Source organism: Morone saxatilis, unplaced genomic scaffold (genome assembly GCF_004916995.1).
Source record: "Morone saxatilis isolate NCDOM2014 unplaced genomic scaffold, NCSU_SB_2.0 Contig5, whole genome shotgun sequence".
Taxonomy (NCBI): domain Eukaryota; kingdom Metazoa; phylum Chordata; class Actinopteri; family Moronidae; genus Morone; species Morone saxatilis.
The window spans coordinates 14,011,519-14,034,844 of record NW_023340095.1 but is presented as its reverse complement, the minus strand read 5'-3'; the positions used below and the strand labels follow the sequence as shown (position 1 = coordinate 14,034,844).

The following is a 23,326-nucleotide window of genomic DNA, read 5'->3' as shown; positions in this document are numbered from 1 at the left end:
CGTGTGTTTAGTGTATTTCTAGTGTTTGTGAATTTCCCCAGTGTGGGATCAATAGAGTCTATCTCATCTTATCTTAAATAAAAAATATCTTACATTCTATTTTACTAACACTTTTTCAGGTCAACATAGAGCGAGACCAACAGAACGGGTGAATTTCCATCAATACAACTAATTAGAATTAATAGATAAATAAATAAATTATGATAGATAAGTTATCATCTGTCTTAACTGTATTGACACACTGAAGGTGCGTCCATCAATAAACAGGGAGCAAACAAAGATCAGTTGGTTTTGTGAATGAAACGTTGCTGCTGTGATCATGTTAAATAAAGTTTCTGTGAAATGACCTTTCATTGTCATCATCCGGGCCTCTACATACATCACTCCGCGCATGCGCACTCTTCCACTGTGGTTCGACCTCTGCAGTCGGTAAGTGTGTAATGGCTGTTTGAATGAGCAGCGTTTTCTTCACAAATCCCCTTTCATCCTCTCTCGTAGCTTCACATAGCGACGCACAAGTGAGGACAGCATGCAGAATGGATGTGAATGTACATATGAATGCCTTTATTTTCTCTGTGGAGCCTTTTTACAGTCGTTTGACCTTACTTTCTCTCCGGTCTTCCCCCCCCTTCAGAGAGACCCGGGCTTCAACCAGATTTGACCGAACCGGTTCAAACTACCTAAATTAGAAAATGTACGCCTGTGCAAAGTTCGTCTCCACGCCGGCTCTGGTGAGTTTGCTTTGTTCTGTGTGTTTCCGTGCTGTGAATGTGAGTTGTGCTCCTGTAATGTCTCCAGTGAGTCCGCTGGGCCTCTGGTTGAACTTGACTGTATCTGGCTGACAAGGGTATTTGCAGTCTAGGCCAACAGGCTAGCAGGCTAATGCTCAAGCACATAATGATACACTTCTTATATGGCGGCAGTGTAGCGTTAATGTTCATGAATAAGCTGCATGTAATTGATCTTCAGTAAACAGCCACTGTGCATTTGCTTGACTCCTCCAGGAGACGTTTTTCAATCATGGCGGGTAGCTAAGGTCATTATGAGCCCCTGTTAGCCGACTTTAATGTTAGATTTCACCTGAAACACCAAACACAGGCCTCTGCAGCTGATGCTCCAATAATCACCTTGTCCTTTTGGGCATTATTAGCTCCCAAATACATGTAGCTTGGGTTAATATTCGTTATCCAAGGTCATATTTCTGTTTCTAGCTGCAGTAGCAGGCTCACCAGTAGAAACTACAATAGCAGGATTTGTTAGTCGCTTCCTATCGATGTTAATTGCAGTTTGTCAGGTTAACAACAGAACTGTTTACTGAGTGACTTTAACAGCACAGACTGTACTTGCAGATCAGTAAAGGCCACAGGTCGTATAGTGTGTGTACTGCAGTGAATGACATTCAAGGTGCCTTCCACCTGCTCATGTTCCTGCAGACGAGCAATAACAATAGGCTTCATGTCTTGATGAGTTTGTGTGTTTTTGTAACTAATTGTCCTGTTGCTGCAGGTCCGTGCTGGTTCCCGGGCTCTTTACAGACCCCTCTCTGCCTCTGTGCTGTCCAGGCCTGAGATCAAGACAGAGGTAAAATACAGACTTTCTACTGGGACTGCAACTCTTGTTCTAACACTTGGTTTGTTAATTATGTAGCACATGTTTTTGACTAATTGGTTCTAGTCATTTCCTCTATAAAATGCTAAATGAGTGTCATATGTGTCAAGACCACAGTGTTTCAAACGAGTCTCACCAACACCAAAAAAACTAATTGTTCAAACACTATCTGGTTTTGATACTTGACAAAATTATTAAATTATCATGAAAATTAGAGATTTGTTTTTGTTCAGTCAGTTCAGTCATCACTAATTGTTTCACTACTATTTAATGTCTCATGTCATTGGTTTTAAAGGTGAAAGTTTACAGTTTCTGTCTTTCTTCAGAGCAATGTTGCTGTGATGCCACAGAGCCCTCTCACCCAGGTCGCACTGAGGGGCTTCCAGACCAGTGCTATCAGCAGGGACATTGACACCGCTGCCAAGTTTATCGGAGCCGGAGCTGCCACAGTCGGAGTAGCTGGATCCGGAGCTGGTATTGGGACAGTGTTTGGGAGTCTGATCATCGGCTATGCTAGGTTTGTTTTTACCACCGTGCATCCTGAAAATAATAACATAAATTTACTTGAATTAACAGGTTTCATGTGGTGTTTTTTAGTTTTTATAGACTGCATTGACAGTTTGTTCTTGTTTGCAGGAACCCATCTCTGAAGCAGCAGCTGTTCTCATATGCCATCCTGGGATTTGCCCTGTCTGAAGCCATGGGACTGTTCTGTTTGATGGTTGCTTTCCTTATCCTGTTTGCTATGTAAAACTCTGCTGTCATACAACACTTTCATTACAGATGTGACTACATATTTTATTGTGGCTACCAAAATTGTTCCGTGTTGGTGTCATGGAAATGTACATTTTCAAGTCCTTCAGACACTGTTCAAATAAGAAAAACATGTATTGTACAAATGTAAGAAATTACGTGATTAAAATACATGTATTTGACTATTTAACAATGGCAGTAACTTTTATGTCTGGAGTATCATGTTAACGCAGCAGAAAGCAGTCGGCCTTCGTGAATGTCAACTTTCCTGTGAAGCAGCTGCTTAGATCTACCATCAATCAGCCTTGTTTTTTCAGAACATCACATGCAAGCTTTTTGGGGTCCACCTTAATGGATTTTTGGTTCAGCTGAAGTTAAATGGTACTGTAATTAGGCAGCAAGTGAGTGCTTGCTTTTGTAAATGGCAATTAAATAAATCTAGATGATTTAATTGAGCTATATAATGGATTTTGACTTTTTTCAGTGTCATGAATGAAAGTCCCTGCTGGGTTGTTTTTGTGTTCATTGGACCTTTCTGTCGCTTGGATTGGACAGAATTTAGTTCAAGCTGAAACAAATCAGTTTTAATGAGTTCTTTTGTTTGTTGGTTGGTTCCTGCTTCTTCAGATTCAGAATCTGCTTATTTTTTTGCTATGTTTTTGGTCTGTTTTCATCCAAAATAATTCAAACTAATGAGGGCTTATTTACATTTTTATAGACAAAAATTATTTATCAAAAACATGACAGTTTACAAATGATTTAAAATGATCATCGGTAAATACCAAACATAAGAAACTTGTGTAGCTGACAGTTGAGTATGAAATTAAAAGCAAACCTGTATGCACTGCAACAGTTTAATTGCCCTGAATAGTAACCTTCTGATTATAAAAGATAAATCCCTATATCCATAATAGTATAATTGACAGTTACTGAACTACTACTAACATTAAAAGTTAAAACCGAACAATGCAATTTTTAAAAATCAGTTACATCAACAGATACTTGAATTGCACTAAAACTGAGCTACCAAGGAGTATGCAACTTACATAAGGTTGGTTGGTGAACTTGAACCCTCCAGATCACATGAATGGAGAATGGAGATTTCAGAAGGGTACATTGTGTTCAGAAATATATCGTCTGAAACTAAAGAGCGCAGAATATTTCTATACATACATAAAACATATATGGAGGAGGATATCCTGTATATCTGTTCAAAAACTACATGAGGATCAAAGATAAATGCAGTAAAACACAAAACAGGTCCTGTGCGAGCGTGACGTTTACGGAAGAGCCCCCCCCCCCTCACAAGCTACTCTCGCGATACTTGGATACAGACGTGGGATTTTGGAAATCAAGGGTTGTGGCTGAGGGGTAAGTGACCACATAAACTGAGAGGGAATGGGTACAAAGCGGCTGTTAAAAAGACATAATATCTGTCACTGCGAGGGACTTGTTCTCCGGTACAACTAACAACCTCGAGATAAACGTGGACACATCCTCTGTTTACAGTCTTATTTAGGTCCAAATATGGCGACGGGTGTATGTTAACGCAGGGCTCAGGCTCCGTGGAGGCGACTGGAACAGATAATCTCTGTATTAACGCACTGTAGCTTATGTGTAACGCCTTTTCGTGTTGATATATTAGTTGTGTTTACAGCACATGAAGCGGTAGGAGTGTCAGCTCAGGGTGTCCTGCTGTAGTCGGTGTATTTTGGACCAAAATAAATGGACCGAGCATTCAGCGTCTTTCATGATGACACTGAGGTGTAAACAACCAAAGCAGCCGCCCATCATCGATATGCTTTGTCCATATTTCTACGTGTCTTGTATCAGGAGTTTCACCTCTATAGCTCTCCATCTGCTCTGCGTATTTAAATAAATAAATTGCAGCCATAATAATGTTTATTCCACATCTTGAATGGGCTTCTTTTTTTATTTCTTTTTTTTATTTGGTACACACATTAAGGCACATCTTTACTTCTCATATTTAACTCCTGCTTATGTTTTTATTTCAGGGTGACACAACAGGAATCCCTTAATATGAGTGATGATAAACCTTTCCAATGTACTGCTCCTGGGTGTGGACAGGTAAGTCACCTCTGTCATCATCAATGTCACTTTGTGCTGCTATTTCCGATATGTGCATAGACCTGCAAGTTCCCATCATGTACAGTGCACATAGCCCGCTATAGATAGCAGCTTCATTATGTTATGTACAGAGACCTGTCGCTGCTCCTATACTGCAGTACTACCTGTCCTAAAGTTTATCTGTGTGGTCACGTTTGGTAATTGTTGAATTAATGAGACACGACTTAAAGTACAGTGTGTAGGATTTAGTGGCGTCTAGCGGTGATGTAGCAGATTGCAACTAACTGAACATTGTTCGCGTCTGTGTTTGACGACCTGGGAATGAGAACCGGCTGTGGAGTGTGTAGGAGAATCTATGGTGACTGCGTTATTCTTGAAAAATGCAAATGTCCGTATCTACAGCCAGTGTTTGTTGGGTTACTGTAGAAACATGGCGGACTCCATTAAAGGTGACCCACGGCATCTGTAGATAAAACGGCTCGTTCTAAGATAACGAAAACACAACGATTCTTATTTTCAGATGATTATACACTAATAAACACATACCTATGAATTTTATATTTCATTTTTGGCTATAGTTCCTCCTAAATGTTACACACTGGACCTTTAACTTGAGCTAAAATAATAAAGGTGTTAGAGCCACATTTTTAGAAAAGGCCCCTCTAGATGATTGCTTAAATCCTTATTTGATGGTCTATAAAAAAAAAAGGCTTTCTCCACACTGCACTGCATTGTTGTATTTGTTCAGTCATGTATGCCTACATGTTTCTTGGCCTGAAGGGCATCACTTTCAGAGGTTGTGAGTCTTAAAAGGGCTGGTATCACACTGTTAAAAAACTCCATATTAAGTTTGTATAAACTGAGTGCACGACTTCTGGACCTCAATTTAAAATCTTAAATTCATGAAGATTATAATCAGTTTTTGTTGGAACCGATTAATATCCTCATTAATATGTAAATGTTGATGAAATATTAGAAGCAAGTGGAGCACACATTTATATTTAAAGATTTATGAGATGCAGCAATTAATGTTTAATACTTAATCTGAATAATCACAGATGTTTAATAGAAGACATAATGTTTGTTAAAACATTACTTGTTGCACTTAAAAGCTTAAAGTATGGACAGATGATCCACTACCATATCCAAACTGATCCTGCCTCATTGTCCAGTCTGTTTTCTTTTTTTATTATCTTACATAGAGATTTACAAATGAGGATCACTTGGCTGTCCACAAACACAAACATGAGATGACACTGAAGTTTGGCCCAGCAAGGACTGACAGTGTCATCATTGCTGGTGAGTGTTCTTGGAGTTGAGATATTTGGATGTATTTGATACTTTACATTACAGTCTGCGTACTGAGATCTTTCCTCCACTGCAGACCAAACGCCTACGCCTACCCGCTTTTTGAAGAACTGTGAGGAGGTGGGACTCTTCAATGAACTTGCAAGTCCGTTCGACCATGACTTTAAAAAGGCAACTGAAGATGACATTAAAAAGGTTGTTGTTCTTGTTGTCAAACTTTTAGACAGTGGATTATCTAACTTCTGTTTGTTGCATAGTTTGAATTTCTATTTCTGGTCTGTTTTGTTGACGGATCAATAAAAAACATATCTGATTTATTCCTATATTTCTGTAGTTACCGTTGGATTTGTCACCTCTTGCGACGCCTATCATACGCAACAAAATTGAGGAACCCACACCTATGGAGGCGCATCGAGACAGCCCTCTGCCTCACCCCGAATCTACTACAAATGATGACAAGGTAAAGCCTTTGAATGAGCTGTTTCTGGTGTTTTTTGCTAATAACAGAGTTTATAAGGTTGTCATGACGAGTAAATGAAAGATGTTCTGCTTCTGTTTTTGGTAATTTATTCTTTTACTGGTATGGATATTAATCTAGTAAATTATCACATGATTTGCTTGTTTCAATCTGACTTTGTCTCAACTTTCTAAGATGATGTTTGTGTCTAATTTTGTGAAAGTATACTAACAGTACCGCACATAATTATTATCTAGAGAAACTCAGGAGAGATATTAGATGACTAATTCATTTTTTTTCTCTGTTTGTTTTATTCCTAATCTTGAGATGAATATGGTGAAGTTTGGGCATCATTTTTATTATAAGAAGGAGTTTTCTTAAGAATCTGGTGTTCATTAAACACTTCCTGCAGCTAAGGTCTTGTATGATGTTTTCAGGACTTATCTTTGCAGCCAGCCTCACTGCCAACATCCACTATAGTCCATCCTGCATCCCTCCAAGTTCCCAATGTACTTCTAGCAACCTCAGAGGCTAATGTTGTAATACAGCAAGCTCTCCCATCACCAACATCTAGCTCTGTTATTACCCAAGTCCCATCCACTAATAGGCCTATAGTGTAAGTAACTCAAAATGTCCATTTTTAAAAATCATAGTTTCATAGTATTAAGTCATCTTTTTATTTTTTTATTTTATTTTTTTATTTATATTTGTGCAGTTTTGTCTTGGTGAGCTCATATTTCATGAGGCATGTGCTTGTTTTGTTTTTGGTTTATTTGCACTCTGCAGGAATTTTTGTTTTTGGCTGTAGACCTCATAAGTACCGTCTTCAAGAACAACATCAGCATTGCTCAAATATGGACTCATAGCTCCAACAACCACATAATAATTCCTGCCTCGGTGTATGTTTAGCTCAAGCTTTTAAAACCTCTGTACTTGATTAAGCCCATATACAGTATTGCATAGTGTACTGAGGCTCTTGTTATTTTAACAAAGATACATTTAGATGTGATTATTGTTAAATTCAACAAATACAACTTCCATGACTGAGGCAAATGTAAAACTTCATGGGACCTTCTACTTGTAGAACACAAAGTAAATAATGTAATACATTTTATCTTTGTTAAAACGATGAGGTGCTTTAATGTTACTGGCATGTGGCAAGGTAGATAACTGCTCATGTTTGAGCTTCAGAGTCAGTGAACAAACATTGGGGGTTGTAATACTGTACGGTGAAGCACAAGCTAGTCAGAGTGAGGCAGACGAATGGGAATACATGTCAAATATACATTTTAATCATCAGTTGCTTGCGAGACGGAGCCACAGCTGCTGTAAGTTTCATAGGTCAAAGTGAGGCAAATTAGACTTGTTAGAAAGCTGTCTGGACAATTATATTTGCAGTAACACACAAATACAGATTACGATATTCTCTAAATCTGTGTCCCTGAGCTCATACCTCAGCAATTCAGATGATTTATTATTAATTAATTACTTTTTTGGTAGTAAAATCAAATCGCTTCAAATTGAAAGCGATTGTAAGTAGTGCAGCTTTAAGGCAGGTTTCACGTAGGTAAAAATATCCATTATTTAAATGAATGTTCGACTATCCCATGTGCTCTACCAACCAACAAGTCCATATCTGGGCAAGACTGATGTCACTTACGGGGTCTAATGTGACAACATGTACCTTTTATTAATATAGCTTGAACCTGTTGTCAGGTGTATTTTAAGTTGGATTTTGTTTTAGTTCCACTTTATTTCCTTAAATCGTTGCCTGATTATGACATTATGTTGGTATATTAGTAGCCACTCTTGTCTTTAGTTTGTGACATATTCTGTTTTGTGTGTTAATCACAAAGTTCTTTGTTGTTTTTCTAATCTGGTTTACTTTTCTCTCTCTCTCCCTTCAGCCCGGTGTCTGGCACCTTCCCCGTGCTCTTACAGCTGCCTAACGGCCAGACCATGCCAGTCGCTATACCTGCGTCTATTACAAGCTCAAGTGTACATATTCCAACTACAATCCCTGTGAGTGCTCTGCTGGTTACGTCATGTTCACCTTGTGTTTCAGTGTGTCAGAGTAAAAGCAGAATTTTGATATTTCTGATCATTTAATCATGCGGTAACCTTTACTCACTTAACAAATAGGGATGTCATTGACAAAAAAATGGAGAAACAAAAAAATCTCACCCTTTTTAATAGCTGTTCTAGAGCTTTCAGTCATATCACAGGATCTTCATCAGCAGATAGAGTTTGTCCAGTTCTCATTAAACTCAGTATATCTTTTCTGAGTGAGAACTTCTCATTCGTATTGGCTTAAAAGTTGAGCTCCAGAGTTCATTCCTGACCTTGAAAAGAGCCGTCGACAAAACAATCTCACCTCAAGGTCCATTTAGTAGCTGTTCTGGAACTCTCAATCATTTCCCAAAGCTTGAGAACAACCACTAAACGAACCTTGAAGTGAGATAATTTTGTCGACCGCCGTTTCCAAGAACAAGGATGAACCAACTAATGAACCAAAGCATTTGTTTTCTCAAGCCAAGTAATTTTAGAGTACTATTTTAGTCCAGTGAGTGGAATAACAAAATCACTGGACTGGGTCAAATTACTTTATGCTTTGCTGGGCACAAGTTTACTGTTTGGTACTCACATTTTAAATTTGAAACGTTGTACGGACAATAATTCACATCAGTAAAATTGAAGTCCTTTTAAAGTGACATTCAGATACATTAATACCACATATTTTCTTTACTCTTCTTGGACAGAGGGGCTATTTACAGCTTTGGCACCTCAGATTTGGCAGTCAGTGCAGAGCTGTAGAGGTTGAGTGAAATAATGGACTTCAGAGTACAACTGTGTGTCACTGTCGCAAAGACAAGGGATTTGGCTGAGGCACAGCAGGCTCCAGTCCAGGATACTTCACTGCTATTTGTCCTTGTACAATTAGAATCAACGCTCTTGATTTCTGGCAGAGCAGATAGATGATACTACTAATGTATTTCACAAACCAATTATAACTGCAACCCATGACACTGTCTCATGTAGGAAATATGTTGTAAATGAAGGTCTTGTATTTTTTTTTTTAACTCCCCCATGTGGAAGCTTGTCTTGTTGTTCACTGTAGTCCTGATTGTCTGTGTGGAACACTGAGCAGCAGATGATTATCTCCTGATAGCGGCACAGCAGGGAAAAAACCTCTATCTTCCCAGTCTGTGGGGATTGGGAAAGCCGCTGACAAGTAAAGGAGGGCAGAAGTAGATGGAGAACATGAGCCACCAGTGGGCCTCCCTCACACTCGATCACCCCTCCTCTCCCCCCTATCTTTCTATCCCTCTCCAGCTCTCCCCACCTCCCTCTGTCTCATTGTCAGCGTCTGCGAGAGGAGGCCTGACTCTGGCCTTCCGACTCGTGTCTCTCCATCCTCTCTTCAGCTTCCCTGTCCATATGCTCTCACACAGGCAGGCAGAGGTTCATTAGCGTGCACACTGCATCTCCATGTGGCGCTGCCTCCACAAAATAACAGGCCATCCAACGTAATGAGGCTGAGATATGAGGAAACTCTGAGAGCCTGCCGTGGCTATGCGTGTGTGTGTGTGTGTGTGTGTGTTACGGAGGAGTGCCGGCCGTCTTTTTACTGCCGAAGACTAATTTTCTCTGTGCTGATCTGTCTCTGTGTCTCTGCCGTCAGCTTGTCAGACCTGTCACCGTAGTGCCTAATGTCCCCGGGATCCCAGGACCTCCCTCGCCGCAGCCGCAGCCACAGCCCGTCCAATCAGAAGCAAAGCTGGTATTAATTATATTTTCTTTTACATCAAATGTTATTTCCATGTTCAGTCTGTTATTTCCCATCTGAGAGAGATAATAACCAAAGTAATGAGTATGCTTGACAGGAAGAGAGCAGTTGCTTCCGTTGACCAGATGAGGGCGATAGTGAAAGGTGGGGCGTGGATTATTCCAAAAACTGTAGATTTTTAATTAATGCCCCCCCCCCATCGATGGACTGTCCATCAGGATTCTACTATTTAATATTTATTTCATTAATTGATTAGTTAATTGACGTAACGCATAATCGTTTTTATAATTATTATATTGTTTAATTAAATAGATTTCAAGCAAAATACTAAATAATTGCTGGTTCTACCATATCTAAGTAGTAATAATAATAATTAATAATAATAGCACCATTCATGCAGCCCAAAGCGTTTCAATGAAATAGTTGATACCCATAAAACTGCAAAGATTCCCTGCTTTCATGTCGTAGATGATAGTAAACTGAATATCTTTGGGTTTTGGACTGTTGGACAAAAAAGACATCTAAGAATGTCAGCTTAGACTCTAGGAACTTAAAACATTTAAGGCATTTTTCATTCATTTCTGACATTTTATAGACAAAATGATGAATATAAAAATAATCTGCAGATTAATTGATAATGAAAATAATCATTATTGGCATCCGTCTCCAGCTACTTAAAGTAAACAAAAATATTCCTTGTGTTTCTCTGTTGGGAGAAGACGGTCGTAGCAGTGTTGTAACCTGTATCAAAAGTGATAGTTGAAGGGCAGGGATATGAAGTGTTGTGTGGGAGATCAGTGGCAATGTGATGAAGCACGGATCACAGAACCTGTAAGTGTTCGCAGCATGCTCCGCCTGTGGAAATTAACAGATAAACTGCGGAGAGGAGGTGTGTGCGTGTGTGTGTGTGTGTGTGTTGGGAGGGAAGGATTGATCCTGACTGGCGAGGTGGAGGGGGAGGGGGTTGTCGAGGATCATGGGGTACGGAGATGACAAACGTGGAGACAGCGTTGTGCTCAGCACGCCGTCACCGGGGCCAACCAGAGGGGGGCTACCAGCGAAAGCCAGCTGGGGGCATCCTGGCACACGCTCAGTGAGGCACATTAAGTCGGCCTCACCCTGCATGGAACCTTTTGTTCAGCAGAATCCTGCCTGACCTGCATCCCCCCTCTTACTCCCAGCACCTCCCACTGCACTCAGCTCATCAGCAAACACCTAATGAGCCCGCGTCAAGAAAACAGACCCCCGCTCAACCTGCCTGCTCCCCACCCCCACCCGGCTCTCAGGGGGCGCAGAGACGGCACTTTACAAGGACTGATGATGCTGCAAAGACCACAATAATGATAATTAACTTGCTGAATTTAGAAGATTATGCTGTTAATTAGTTGCAAAATAAAGATAAGTAATATAGTAGCAGATGGTTGAATAACACCCATGAGATGGAGGGTTATTACACTGATGAGGTTTCCATGGCAGAGATGAAATATGAATCTGACTGGCTTTTCCCTCTTTCTATGGGCCATTCCAAGAGAATAATATCTTGTTTCTGCCAGAAGAGCTTCTGGAAGGGTATTACACGATAAACTAATTTGGTAGATAGATTGGTCTGGCAAAGGTAGTTGTTAGAATAATGTGGTCCTCTGTTTTCTCATGTAAATGTATTCCCTCTCACTTTGTTATTGCTTCGAAAGGCTCATTCACTTTCACCTTGTTTGCTCAGTGTTTTGATACTAGAGAAATTGGCCTGTGAATCATGGACGCCAATCTGCAGAGAAATAGTTTCTGTGAATGTGTGTGTGTGTGTGTGTGTGTGTCCTTGTCAATGTTCAAAAAAGTACATTTTGTATTGTTTGGCTCACATTATGTGCTGTGGATGTGCATCACCTTTGGTATCCAGATAAGTTTGCAACCTAAACATATGTAAAATAAATGTGAGTTGTGCTTATATTAGACCGTTCATTTTAGCCTAATTTTAAAATTATTGTCTTTACTATTTCAGTACTTCTTCATGCCAGTTATTCTTGACTTCTGTTTAAAATCATACTTTATAGCGTTAATTCTGGGGTGAAATGGAATATCAAAATACTTACATAGAAGGATATTTCACACTTCAACCATTAACCATCCTTGGTAATAATGTCAGCAGTAATACCTCTCTGTCTATTCTTGTTCTCTGCTGACTCCTCTAAAGCAATCTGTTACAGTCTGTTCACTACCTACTAAATACTCATGCTAGGTCTGGTGTTGTTTGCTATCTTTAGGTACCACTTTCCCCAACTTCTTTTTGCACACATTTTTATTAGCTGTTGAGGTTTGTTTTGAAGTTTCTGAGTTCTCAAGCGTAGCTGTAGGTCCACAGTCTCAAATGTGCATTTCAACACAGTAGGTCTTTATAGACTGCTGAATGTGTTCGATGTAGGCTGAGTACACCAGCGCTTTGATTTTTGCCGGACATGGAATTTCTTTTAGAAATACAAGAAAACATTTAGGCCTCATGCTTAGTTTGTCGTAGTCTAATTAATGTGTATTTCAGTTAGATCCATATCATTAAAATGTAATGAATACATTACATTTGCAGGTAATTATAATAACCTTAATAGCTAATCTGTTGCTCAAAATACATAGTTAAATATAGGTATATGGTTAATATAGAGTAAAACATGCCTTAACAACCAGTGAAAATAAACTTTGATATTCTACTTCAAAAGTGTTGCCTTGAATGATGAAGGATAATACCCATGACCTCCTTTTTACTGTGTTTACATAACTGAATATAGTTTACTAACCATTTCTTTGCATTTAATAACTGTTTTCCTCTGTGTCAAATTCTCTTCCCAGAAACTGAAAGCCACATTAAGCCAGCAGCTTCCTCAGGTAACCAATGGAGATGGTGGAGAAGTCCAGAGCAGCGCTGTAACCCACACCGCTGCTCCCGCTTCTCCTGCTCCGCCCCCGACTCCAACTCCAGCCCCGCCCGCGGTCCTAAGTCCTGCTCCGGCTCCTCACCTGCCCACGACTGAGGAACCTTCTCCCCATTCCCTTCAGCAGCCAGCCACCTCCACCACAGAGACACCTGTACGTATCCACAGCTCCAGTATAGGGACAAAGTTGTATCTGTAATCTGTTGGTGTGTGCACATGAAGCATAATAATCCAGTTTGTTCCTTAACAGACCATGTTACCATGCTCAAAGAATACATTTTCAGAGTCATCATTCAATTTAAATGTGTCTCACAAGTGCAGACAGTTTTTGATCAGATAGTTTCTCATTTAAATAAAAATCTTGCCAGGTGTAGATTAATGTGAAAATTATTCCTGCCTAATTATAAAGCCTTTTGTAAGCACTGCAGCAATAATATGGCAGTTGTTTAAACATGATGTTAAGATGACCTGAAGCTGGATTTGATTATGTTTCATATTTCTGTGTGTCAGATTGATTACTTGGTGAAATTACTTTCTTGATCTGCATGTAAAGGAAACTAAATGAACTCCAGTATTTTTATTTTAGCGGTACAGTTATTCACTGTGCAGTATTCAGTGCTGCAGGACATTACAGATGTGGTGGTGGTTTTGTTCTGCTAGTTATTGTTTTGTATTATTATTGTTGTTCAGGCTTCCCCTGTGCCCCCTGCGCAAAACCCTCCAAGCACAGGGGGTCGGCGGCGCAGAACCACAAGCGAAGACCCCGACGAGAAGCGACGCAAGTTCCTAGAGCGTAACCGGGCTGCAGCCTCTCGCTGTAGGCAGAAGAGGAAAGTGTGGGTCCAGTCTCTGGAAAAGAAGGCTGAGGACCTCAGCTCCATGAACGGACAACTACAGGTGCTCTTTACGTCTTCCCTTCAGTTACTGCATGTAACAAAAGCCGCTTCATCTGTCTTTGTTTATGTGCTCTTATGCATCTGTGTGTCAGTGTGTGTATGCATGCATGCACGCTTGTGTCTGTTTATGTTCGTGTGCTGTTGGTGTAAGCATGTGTGCACAGACTTTTTCCTTCTGCGGTGATGAAGTCATTAAAGCCGATTAAGAAGAGCTGCCGTGTGACAGCAGCGGTGTGTGAGCCCTTTACATCGATATGTCCCTGTCAATAAAGATGTATCCTCCAGATGTCAGCCGCGCACAAGCGTGTCTTCGCTTCTGTCTCAGCAGTTTACTGAATGGCCTCAAAAATCTCCTAGGGAAAGGTGTCTTTTTGAACCTTCATTTTGCTGGAAGCAATTAGGATCTGATGCTGACAAGTTCGAAACAGTTCATGTATCTGCTGTCTCTGTTGATAAGTGTGAGCCGGGGGTGCGGCACATCGGTGTTCCAGACAATTAAATGAGATGTGGTGTTTATTTGCTCACTGTCTCATTTTTCTATGAAATCAGAATAAGATGTGGAGGGTGGAGGAGGGGACAGACAGCAGTGCTGAAGAAATGGGTTCATGTCGTTAATATTTGGTTCAAAAACAAGTTATCACCACTTGTCATGGGTGCACTTTTATTTAAATGTAGGTAGATAAAAAGGGGGGAGGAAAGGTGTGCGAATGGGGTTAGAAACAGATCGATTCACTGTTAACTACAAAGAAGGGAACAACATGTGGCAGAGAATAAAAGGGCGCTTTATATGAAGGCATTAATCAGCTGTGCAGTTTTTGTTAAAACCCCCATGCTGACATGGCCCAGCTGATCAGTGAAACTGCCTCTAATGATGCACAATTATTTTAACATCATCCTTAACTGGCTTTTTAATGAGGTGTCAGACCAGGCAGCTCACAGGGCTCCCAGCATTACCCAAGGCCCATTTGCTCAATTTCGATTAATTCACAAAGTTAGAAACAAGTTTAACTCTCAAAAGTCCAGTTTAGTTTGAAATTCCAGGTGTTTGATGTTGCTGTAACTGGAGCGTCAGTGGCAGTATTACTGTCATGGTTTTTACTTCATCCTTTAGTCTAATGAAAATCAACCAACCACATTGTATTCACTGCTAAGCTGTTATATGCTTTTTGTAATGGATGTTGATTTTTCTGACTTTTGTCTACAAGTCTGTCCTGTGTGCTTCTCTATGTGGGATTAAAGGGAGAGTTTTTTTTAAACGAACGCCGGTTTTTATATTGGGTGCAACTGGCAGCAGTCATGGTGGAAACGCAGTGAATATGGCATTGGCTACATGTGATACACACGCTCCTTCCAGCTGTGTTTAAATCTGTCTTACAATAGCTCAGCCCTGCCAACACTAGCAAGACTAAACAGATGGAATCAAATAAATTGGCTGCTTTTAGACTAATAGATTAAGCTGCCCATAGTCCTTTAAAGGAGAAGAGAAGGAGCTTAAATCTGCCATTGGGTGTTCCGCGGGGCCCCTGGCCGCTCTAAATCCAGTTAAAGTCACCTTCAGCGTAATGTGGCTCCCTTTTACGACATGCAGAAATCCTCAGCTCCCCTGAGAGCTGTAACGACACGAGTGTGTAAATCTCAGCAGCATCTACAAAGTTGCACTGACAATCCGAACAGCTCACCTCTGACAAATGTGCTGGTCGGTAGCCAGTGAAGGCCCATAATTATTGTGCAGGAAAAACATAAATGAAGAAGTGCATCACAATTTATTCTGAATTCATTCATTGTGTTGTGTTACTTTTCCCTGTGTTTGCTGTTTCTCGTGGGGGAAAATATGAGTTTATGTGCAGTAATTTAGTGGTCTTGTACTTACTGTACAGAGGAGGTCTTATGAATTTAACCCTGTGAACCCATTAATAATTGGCATTAAGATCCTGTGGTGAATAAACGGTACGGCTATTCATATAAAGAAGGGACAAAGTCACGTTTGACCTGCAGTTTGGTGTACAGTATGTACCGAAGTCAGCATTTCTTATTTCTCTTAGTATCCCATTCAGACTTCAGAAGCTTCATTCTAGCTCCCTTTCTTGGGTTCAGACTAGAGCTGGACCAATAGGACAGGCTGATACATCTGCCGATATTTTCTTTTTGCAGATACATCGGTATGAGCCAAAGTGTAACAACAACTGTAGTGAAAAGCTTAAGATGTGAAACAGTTAAGAAACAGTGTCATTGTTACAGTGATACACCACATACAGTTTGTCCACCAGAGAGCACTAACACAATTTTCTAACTTTAAAATACCCCGCTCAATACATATCACAATTATTTAAAAAACTAATTACTAATCCTAATTGAAAATGTTGTGTTCCATACATCGTGTGTTTATGTAAAAAACAAATTACTAACGGCTGATGCATTGTTTTTTGTAAGTCTCAAATATCAGTATCAGTCAGACTCTAGTTCAAACATACGCTTAAAGTCCTCCTTCACTTAAAATTAGGTTTTTCTTCTTGTTCCTACAGTCAGATGGTTGAGCTACACTGTGCAGAATGACACTAGAAGTTTTCACATTCATCTGCTGAAAGTGGAAAGTCTCTCTGTGCTCACTGAACATCTGATTTAAGGGGCGGGTCCTAAGAAATGATTTGTAACATCACAAATAGTTTGGAAGTCAACTCTAGTCCAGTATTCAACTTCTGCAAGTGTGATCTAGAAACCTGTAGCCACCAGTGCACAAACACTGAGAATATACTTTACAGTGAAGTAGGAGATATCTTGTGTCCAACAGGAAGACTTTGGAATTTTTAATGAGGCTGAAGGAGTAGGATTTAAGGATTTGAAAGTGGAAATGATACTTTCTGGCAGGAAAAACATATCAGATACACATTATTGTTCCAAGCAGACTATTTGTACATATGACTTATGTCTGGAGGGGATCTTTAAAACTTCATAAGTTATATTTTAAATAACAGAAATCTGACCTTGAATTTCTTTTACAGATTTGAACTTTATCCACATGTGGTCTGTTTGTCTTCATGTTGTAATCTGACGTACTGTGTGCTCCAGAGTGACCATTTTATTGAGTGCTGTTGTGTCTTCTCTCTCCCAAAGAGTGAAGTCACCCTGCTGAGAAACGAAGTGGCTCAGCTGAAGCAGCTTCTTCTGGCTCATAAAGATTGCCCTGTAACCGCCATGCAGAAGAAATCTGGCTATCACAGTGAGTAATGCTCCATTATTCTCAGCCCGAGGCTTCCAGTGAAACGCTGCTAAAATGAGCTCCAGCTAACCACTAGAAGGACATGTCTTACTTAAGGCCAAACAGAAAGAGCTATTGACATATTAGATCCCTTCTTCTTTTTTGTTTAGAAAAAACTCTGCAAAACTTTAGATATTTATGGGCTTTGTTGTTTCAGACAAATTCTCGCTAGCGGCATTGTCCGAGTCCTTGCAGGAGGCCACAGGTGGTATCTGCAAGAAAGTGGTTTTCTCCTCATTTGACACCTAAATAAACATTTGTCAGATCAAGCTGAATGTCTGCAGGAACACAAACCAAATGCTTGGTTGTCAAGAAATGGATGAGAAAGTATGATCTCTCTCTTTTGTAACACCTACATGTGGTAATTAAAATGTAACTTTGAATTCTTTTAGCTTACCTACAATGATCATCTTTATGAATTCTGAGTATAAGAGAAGATTCTGCAGTTTTCAGCTTCTTTATTTAAATTTCCTGATGTCAGCCTGTATGGTGTCGTCTCCATGCCAGCTCTTGTTCAATCACATGGTCTCGTTTAGAATTATATCACCAATATTTCTTCGTTTCCTGAGACTGGGGCTCTGTCATTCTGACTCTCTGGTCATAACTCACCTTTCCTCACAGATGAGCCAGTATGCAACGAGAACAAGGGTGCTCCAAGCCACTTCTCCACCGTGCTTTAAACGCCTCCGCTGACTTGTATTGACAATGATTGCCTCTGAAATGAGTCCATTAAAGCAGGAAGCTTGACAAGACTGCAGAGCATTCTCGTTGTGGGGTGTCCAGCAAGCTAGGCTGTTCATTATGCATCCCTTATTGCTAACCATCCCACTGACACACGTCATGCGTATTATGGGACTGATGGTTTCCAGGCTAGAGTGGGCTGTCAGAGCCAGGTCTCATTTGGTATCGTCTGGATTGTTTTTTTTTTTATTATTATAGCAAAATCCACAGATGAATTGAGTCATCTTTCTCATGTGTTTGCTGAGGACGTCTGTCCTGTTTTTCCAGACCTTTCTGAAGTATGACATTTGGAGCACTTTTTACCCTGTTTGGGAAAATATAACCTCATCCAAACACCCCAGTTCATCAGTTTGGCTCATGATGACAGGTGGGGTAGAGACAAGCCAAGAAGGAAAGCCAACTAATGTGAGAGTGACAATAAATGTATGGTATAGGGCTGCACAATTAATCGAAAATCGCAAAAAGCTGCAATTCTTATATCATCATAATTTTAATTGTTGTTGTTTTTTCAGTGAAAATTAAAATTGTGATGCAAAAATGATAATTTTGACACTAATTGTGAATCATATCACAATCACTATATCTGTCAAAATAATCACAATATGATGTTTTTACTATACACTGAACGAGCAGGATTAAATGATCCAGTAGTTCCCAACCCTCTGTCTGATTTCCGCCCACAGCCAGTCAGATGAGCTCAAGTGCCCCTTCATCAACGTCACCCATCATGTTCTAAATGTGTTCATTTCAAATGATTTTAAACTAGATGTTGCTCAACACTATTGATTATAGAAAAGTGGATATTGTTACAATATCTAAGACAATTGAAGTGTTCCAATCAGTTTGGGCATCAAGGATCAAGTTTGCATTCATACTACTGACATTAAGGGTGGTAGAAACTAGATACTTTAACCATTCAGCCCAACATTTCTTCTAACATTTCATATCAAATTATATCCACTAGTCAACTACTCAAGAAGTGAAATAGCTAAAACGATCTAAAACGTTGTGGCTATTTCAGCCATTTATCTATTTGAACTGTTCATTACTTTTAGCTAACCTGATGAGATGAGATGCTTGCTTGCAAACAATTTTTAAAAATTAAATTGTAATTTCTTAAAACTAGTTAAGCCACAACACAATCTTTCCACGTACCCTCTGGCAACTGCATAAGCACACCCTGGAGCACGAGTACCCCTGGTCGGGAATCACCATCAAATAATCTATCTTGCCTAATTAGTAAAGCACATTATTTAATTCTGACTGATCTGTGGCTCATGTAAAGGCCTCATCAAGCCCTCCAGTTTGTGAGTGTTACACATCCCGTAAGGCTACGCTGCCCTCCAGACCTGGTAATACCCTTCATCGTCCTGCCCAGGCGTAGCCATGGCAGGTGGGAGGAAATTACCCAGACTGCCCCACAAACAAGCCAGGACATGCTTTCACTTGGCACACCAAGCTGTCCATCTGCTTACAGCGAACCCCACTTCAGAAATCAAGAGAGCAGAAAGAAGCTCTGACCGCCCAGGGAACCAGAATTTCTGAGTATTATGATATATCAGCTAGCCACCCCTTAATGTCGTTAGGAGTAATAATGTTCACTTGAACATGGAACAAAACCACCAAGCTGATTTATTCGGAGGTTGACCTTCTGCATAGTAAAACAGCAAGGCAGTTTATAGCACTTTGACATTCACTTGCACTAAATCATGCGGTCAAAGTCCAGTCAGAAAGGCAGACGAAGCCTCTAATGTGAAGACATTTGTATTGCACTTTAATTGCTTCTTCTTGCTGTGGAATCTGTATTTTACATTCTTAAATACGAAACCCAGTCATTAATTACAAAGTGCCATAACAAGTGACTTCAAATCATTAACAATATTAATTATCACTGTGCTCCTTATTCCTTTACGAAACAGAGCATGAGAGTAGAGTCTTTTTTTTCCATCAGGATCCAATTAATTCAATGCAACTGCCTAACAGCTGGTGGCATTTCGACTCCAAGTCTTCCCTACTCTCCAGTGTGAGCATCATTAAAATCAGGTGCTGTAATCATCTGTCGCTGCAGTAGTTGGCAAGGTAACAAAAAACAAATGAGAATGCAGTTAGGGGTGGGAAACACTGCCACATGCCCCAGAATGTAATGTACCCTTATGATGTGGGTTTAAATTGACATTGGAGCTTTAATTAAAGGAAGGGGTGCAGAAGTAGCATTATGGGGATTAATGAAACAGTTTGCATACACCACATGCAAATAGCTGTTTTACATCTGATTAGGCCTACATGACAAAGCTTTCCCGAGCCTATCTGGATCACATCAGGTAAATGCTAATAATTAAGACGACGGGAAACGGCAGCGTAAGAAAATCCAAAACACTGTAATGAGATGATCTTCTTATTCTTTCTTCTTTTTCCAACAGTCTCTGATAAAGACGAGAGCTGCGAGGAGATGTCAGTCCCCGGCAGCCCCCAGAACGAGGCCATCCAGCACAGCTCCATCAGCACCTCCAACGGGGTCAGCTCCTCCTCCGCGACCCCGGCTGCCTCCGCCCCGTCCAGCGCCTCCGCCACCACCACCACTTCAAACCAGAGCACAGAGGAGAGCCAGCCGCGGAGGGGCGCCACCCAGTCTCAGCCTTCAGGGAGTTGATCGTCTCAAACTGTGCGTTTAAGCGTCAACACTGGAGTGCTGTCGCCTCCTCAATCCCTCTGACGAACAGAGGAAAGGGATTCTCTCTCAGCTTCAGTTTGGACCGCACTGTTTATCTCAATTTATTCTTGATTTGGTTTGTTTATGATTGGTCCATTTTGTCCTCCGTAGGCAATGCTTTTGAAAATGCAACGTTTTCTCTGGAATTGATGAAGACAAAAGAACAGGCACTTTAGGTGTAAGATGTAAAACACGTGGTTCTGAGATTTTTTTGTATTTGTGTGAGTTTATTTATTAATCTTATATATTTTTTTATTTGAAAGCAGCCTGAAGGTTGATCAGTGAATTGTTAGAGACCATACCAAAGTGTGTTGTGGCTCATTTCTAATTAGCTTGCTGGTTTATTTCTATGTGTTTTATAAGCACTATCTTTATGATGAAGTTACATAAAGAGCAGTCACTTTGTTTTATAATTTGCTTTTTCCATTTTGCACATTTTGAAAGATGATGGGTTTACAGTCATGTGAAAAAGTAAGTGCACCCCAAAAAATGTGTTTAGACATGGAGATATTTGAGCTTAATTTGAACAGTGCATGGATTGGGATGGGATGGTGTGCTAGGAGAAAACCTTTTGCTGTCTGCAAAGCACATCAAGGCAAGGCTAAAGTTTGCCAATAATTATCTAAGCAAGGACCAGGATTTCTGGAACAATGCTCTCTGGAGAGATGAGTCAAAGATAGAGTTGTTTGGCGAAAAACCAAAGACCGCATTTGACCAGAGGAACCTCATACTTACTGTAAAGCATGGTTGTGGCAATGTGATAGTTTTGGGGCTGCTTTTGCTGCCTCAGGAACTGGTCGACTTATGATCATCACCGTCATACAAGAGAGTGCTTGAGGAGAAGGTGAGGCCATCTGTTAGGAAGTTAAAGGTGAAGAAGTAGACCTTCCAACGGGATAATGATCCAAAGCACACCATTACATCCACAAGAGATGGAAAGGCCTAGGCAAAGTCCAGACCTGAATCAGATTGAAATGCTGTGGGTGATTTGAAACGAGCTGTACGTACAAGAGACCCCTCAGTTGAAAGTTCTGCATGGAAGAGTGGGCAAATATTTCTCCCAGTCGCTGTCAAAGGCTGGTAGACAATTATAGGAAACGTTAACATAAAGTTGTTGTTTTCTTTTGTTCAATTAAGTCACCTTTTATCTATAAAGTTTCGAGGATAAAATATTAATGGGTCCATATGTCAAAAACGTTTCATGGGGGTGTACGTAGTTTTTCACATGACTGCAACTTTTTTTTTTTTTTTTTTTGAGTTTAAACAGTCCACATGTTAAGTACTGGCAGCTTTTTAGAAGTAGATTTGAATAACACATTACACAAATGTAAATGGCTGAATAAGATTTTTAAATTTGACAACTTTTCTGTGAGATCAGCTGTAGTTGCATCGTGCAGTTTGAATGTTTGTACAAAATAAAAAATGAAATACAAAAGTAAAGAAATAGTCTTAAGGAGGCGATCTGCTTAGAAATGTTTGTTATTTCATTAACATTCCACCTGTAGTCTGATTGTTCCTGAAGCAGTGATTGTAGGATTGCAGTACCTTTTTCCATTACTCAGTCATGGTGATGTTGACTCAGTGCCATTAATGTTTTTGTATAAATTACATCTGTACATTTTTAATGCAGATTAGCTTTAGTTGATCGCTGTTCTCTCAGATTAAGGGTCTCATGAACATAGTTTCTCAGTTTTGAAAAACCTTGCTTTGTATACTGTCTTTGCTTTATAAGTGACTGTTTATGGCTTTAGTGTCTAACGCAGAACACTTAAGGACATTATGCTGTTTTCATGATTGCAATTCTAGAGGAAGTTTTTAGAAAACATTGTAAATAACATCGATGATACATTGTATGTGATCTTTCTAGGTGTTATGTACTTTTTTTTATATAGAATAGTCTGGATTCAGTAGCTGAGCCCTGTTGATCACATTAATGTTAAAAACTCCTCTGAACAATGTTTCAATCATTAGGATAGGCCTCTCCCTGACTCGATACATTGTCATGTAAGATTAAAGCATTCAGATGTGAACTGGAATCACATCATGTATATTAGAGTAACACTACTGCTTGTAAGAATTGTGAGCATTTCATCATTGAAATAATAGTAGGAAGCAAATCACACCATGAAGTCAATTTGCCTTTTTCTCTTAGTCTGTACTGGCTTACTACTGTGTAGTTTTACGAGAAGCTAACACATTGTTTTATTAAAGTATGATTTTTTTTAAATTTAACTGTTATGTATTATCTGCATGAGATAATAATTCTCTGCGAGAATTTAACTGTTTATTCGATAATGTCTCAGTCAGATAAATATTATTAAACAAGTTGTTTCAACTTGAGTTGTGGCTCTGAGTTTATGGAAGCTTTGGTTATTTCTTTGACCTCGGCTTAACTCTAAAAAAAAGGGGAGGTGTGATACTGTGTTGAAAGTGTACTTGTAACTTGTGAAAGTTCTGTATAAAGTTTGAATTGATAAGTTGTTGTAATAAACCTTTTATTATCTCTTTAAAATCTGGTTTTGCTTCTATTTAATTCTTCAGTCGGATTTCAAAAGAATGAGCTATAGATGGCAAAAGAGCTGCAACTTTTAATTGATTAGTTGTCAACTGTTAAATTAATTATTTTGATAATTAATTAATCGTTTTGAGTAATTTTTTAGGAAGAATGTCCAAATTTTCTGATTTCAGCTTCTCAAATGTGAATGTTTACTGGTTTCTTCAGTCCTCTATGACAGTAAACTGAATATATTTGGGTTGTGGACAAAACAGAACATTTGAGGACGTTACCTTGGGCTTTGGGG

The 23,326-nt window shown here is 39.8% G+C and overlaps 2 protein-coding genes across 3 annotated transcripts; both read left to right on the top strand.

Annotated features, from left to right (window-relative positions):
- The first annotated feature begins 368 nt into the window (after positions 1-368).
- On the top strand, positions 369-2,820 carry atp5mc3a (ATP synthase membrane subunit c locus 3a). Of its 2 annotated transcripts, none has more exons than XM_035676374.1 (5): positions 369-429; positions 635-731; positions 1,507-1,581; positions 1,935-2,125; positions 2,245-2,816. In XM_035676374.1, the coding sequence occupies exons 2-5, from the start codon at positions 693-695 to the stop codon at positions 2,357-2,359; spliced, it is 420 nt and encodes a 139-aa protein (XP_035532267.1). In that variant the 5' UTR covers positions 369-429; positions 635-692; the 3' UTR covers positions 2,360-2,816. The 2 variants fall into 2 exon arrangements, with proteins under 2 accessions (XP_035532267.1, XP_035532268.1); XM_035676375.1 differs by having other exon boundaries at positions 388-518; positions 2,245-2,820.
- An 861-nt stretch (positions 2,821-3,681) lies between these two features.
- atf2 (activating transcription factor 2) lies at positions 3,682-23,031 on the top strand. The gene is made up of 12 exons (XM_035676373.1): positions 3,682-3,732; positions 4,377-4,449; positions 5,652-5,748; positions 5,834-5,952; positions 6,092-6,217; positions 6,652-6,830; positions 8,122-8,236; positions 9,897-9,995; positions 12,840-13,076; positions 13,613-13,819; positions 16,930-17,035; positions 20,236-23,031. The coding sequence occupies exons 2-12, from the start codon at positions 4,402-4,404 to the stop codon at positions 20,463-20,465; spliced, it is 1,563 nt and encodes a 520-aa protein (XP_035532266.1). The 5' UTR covers positions 3,682-3,732; positions 4,377-4,401; the 3' UTR covers positions 20,466-23,031.
- Positions 23,032-23,326: the final 295 nt, after the last annotated feature.

Coding starts and splice junctions, on each gene's coding strand:
- atp5mc3a (XM_035676375.1), top strand. CDS start 693: ATGTACGCCTGTGCAAAGTTCGTCTCCACGCCGGCTCTG. Junction 732..1,506: donor TCGTCTCCACGCCGGCTCTG/GTGAGTTTGCTT, acceptor CTGTTGCTGCAG/GTCCGTGCTGGTTCCCGGGC. Junction 2,126..2,244: donor CTGATCATCGGCTATGCTAG/GTTTGTTTTTAC, acceptor TCTTGTTTGCAG/GAACCCATCTCTGAAGCAGC.
- atf2 (XM_035676373.1), top strand. CDS start 4,402: ATGAGTGATGATAAACCTTTCCAATGTACTGCTCCTGGGTGTGGACAG. Junction 6,831..8,121: donor TCCACTAATAGGCCTATAGT/GTAAGTAACTCA, acceptor CTCTCCCTTCAG/CCCGGTGTCTGGCACCTTCC. Junction 13,820..16,929: donor CCATGAACGGACAACTACAG/GTGCTCTTTACG, acceptor TCTCTCCCAAAG/AGTGAAGTCACCCTGCTGAG.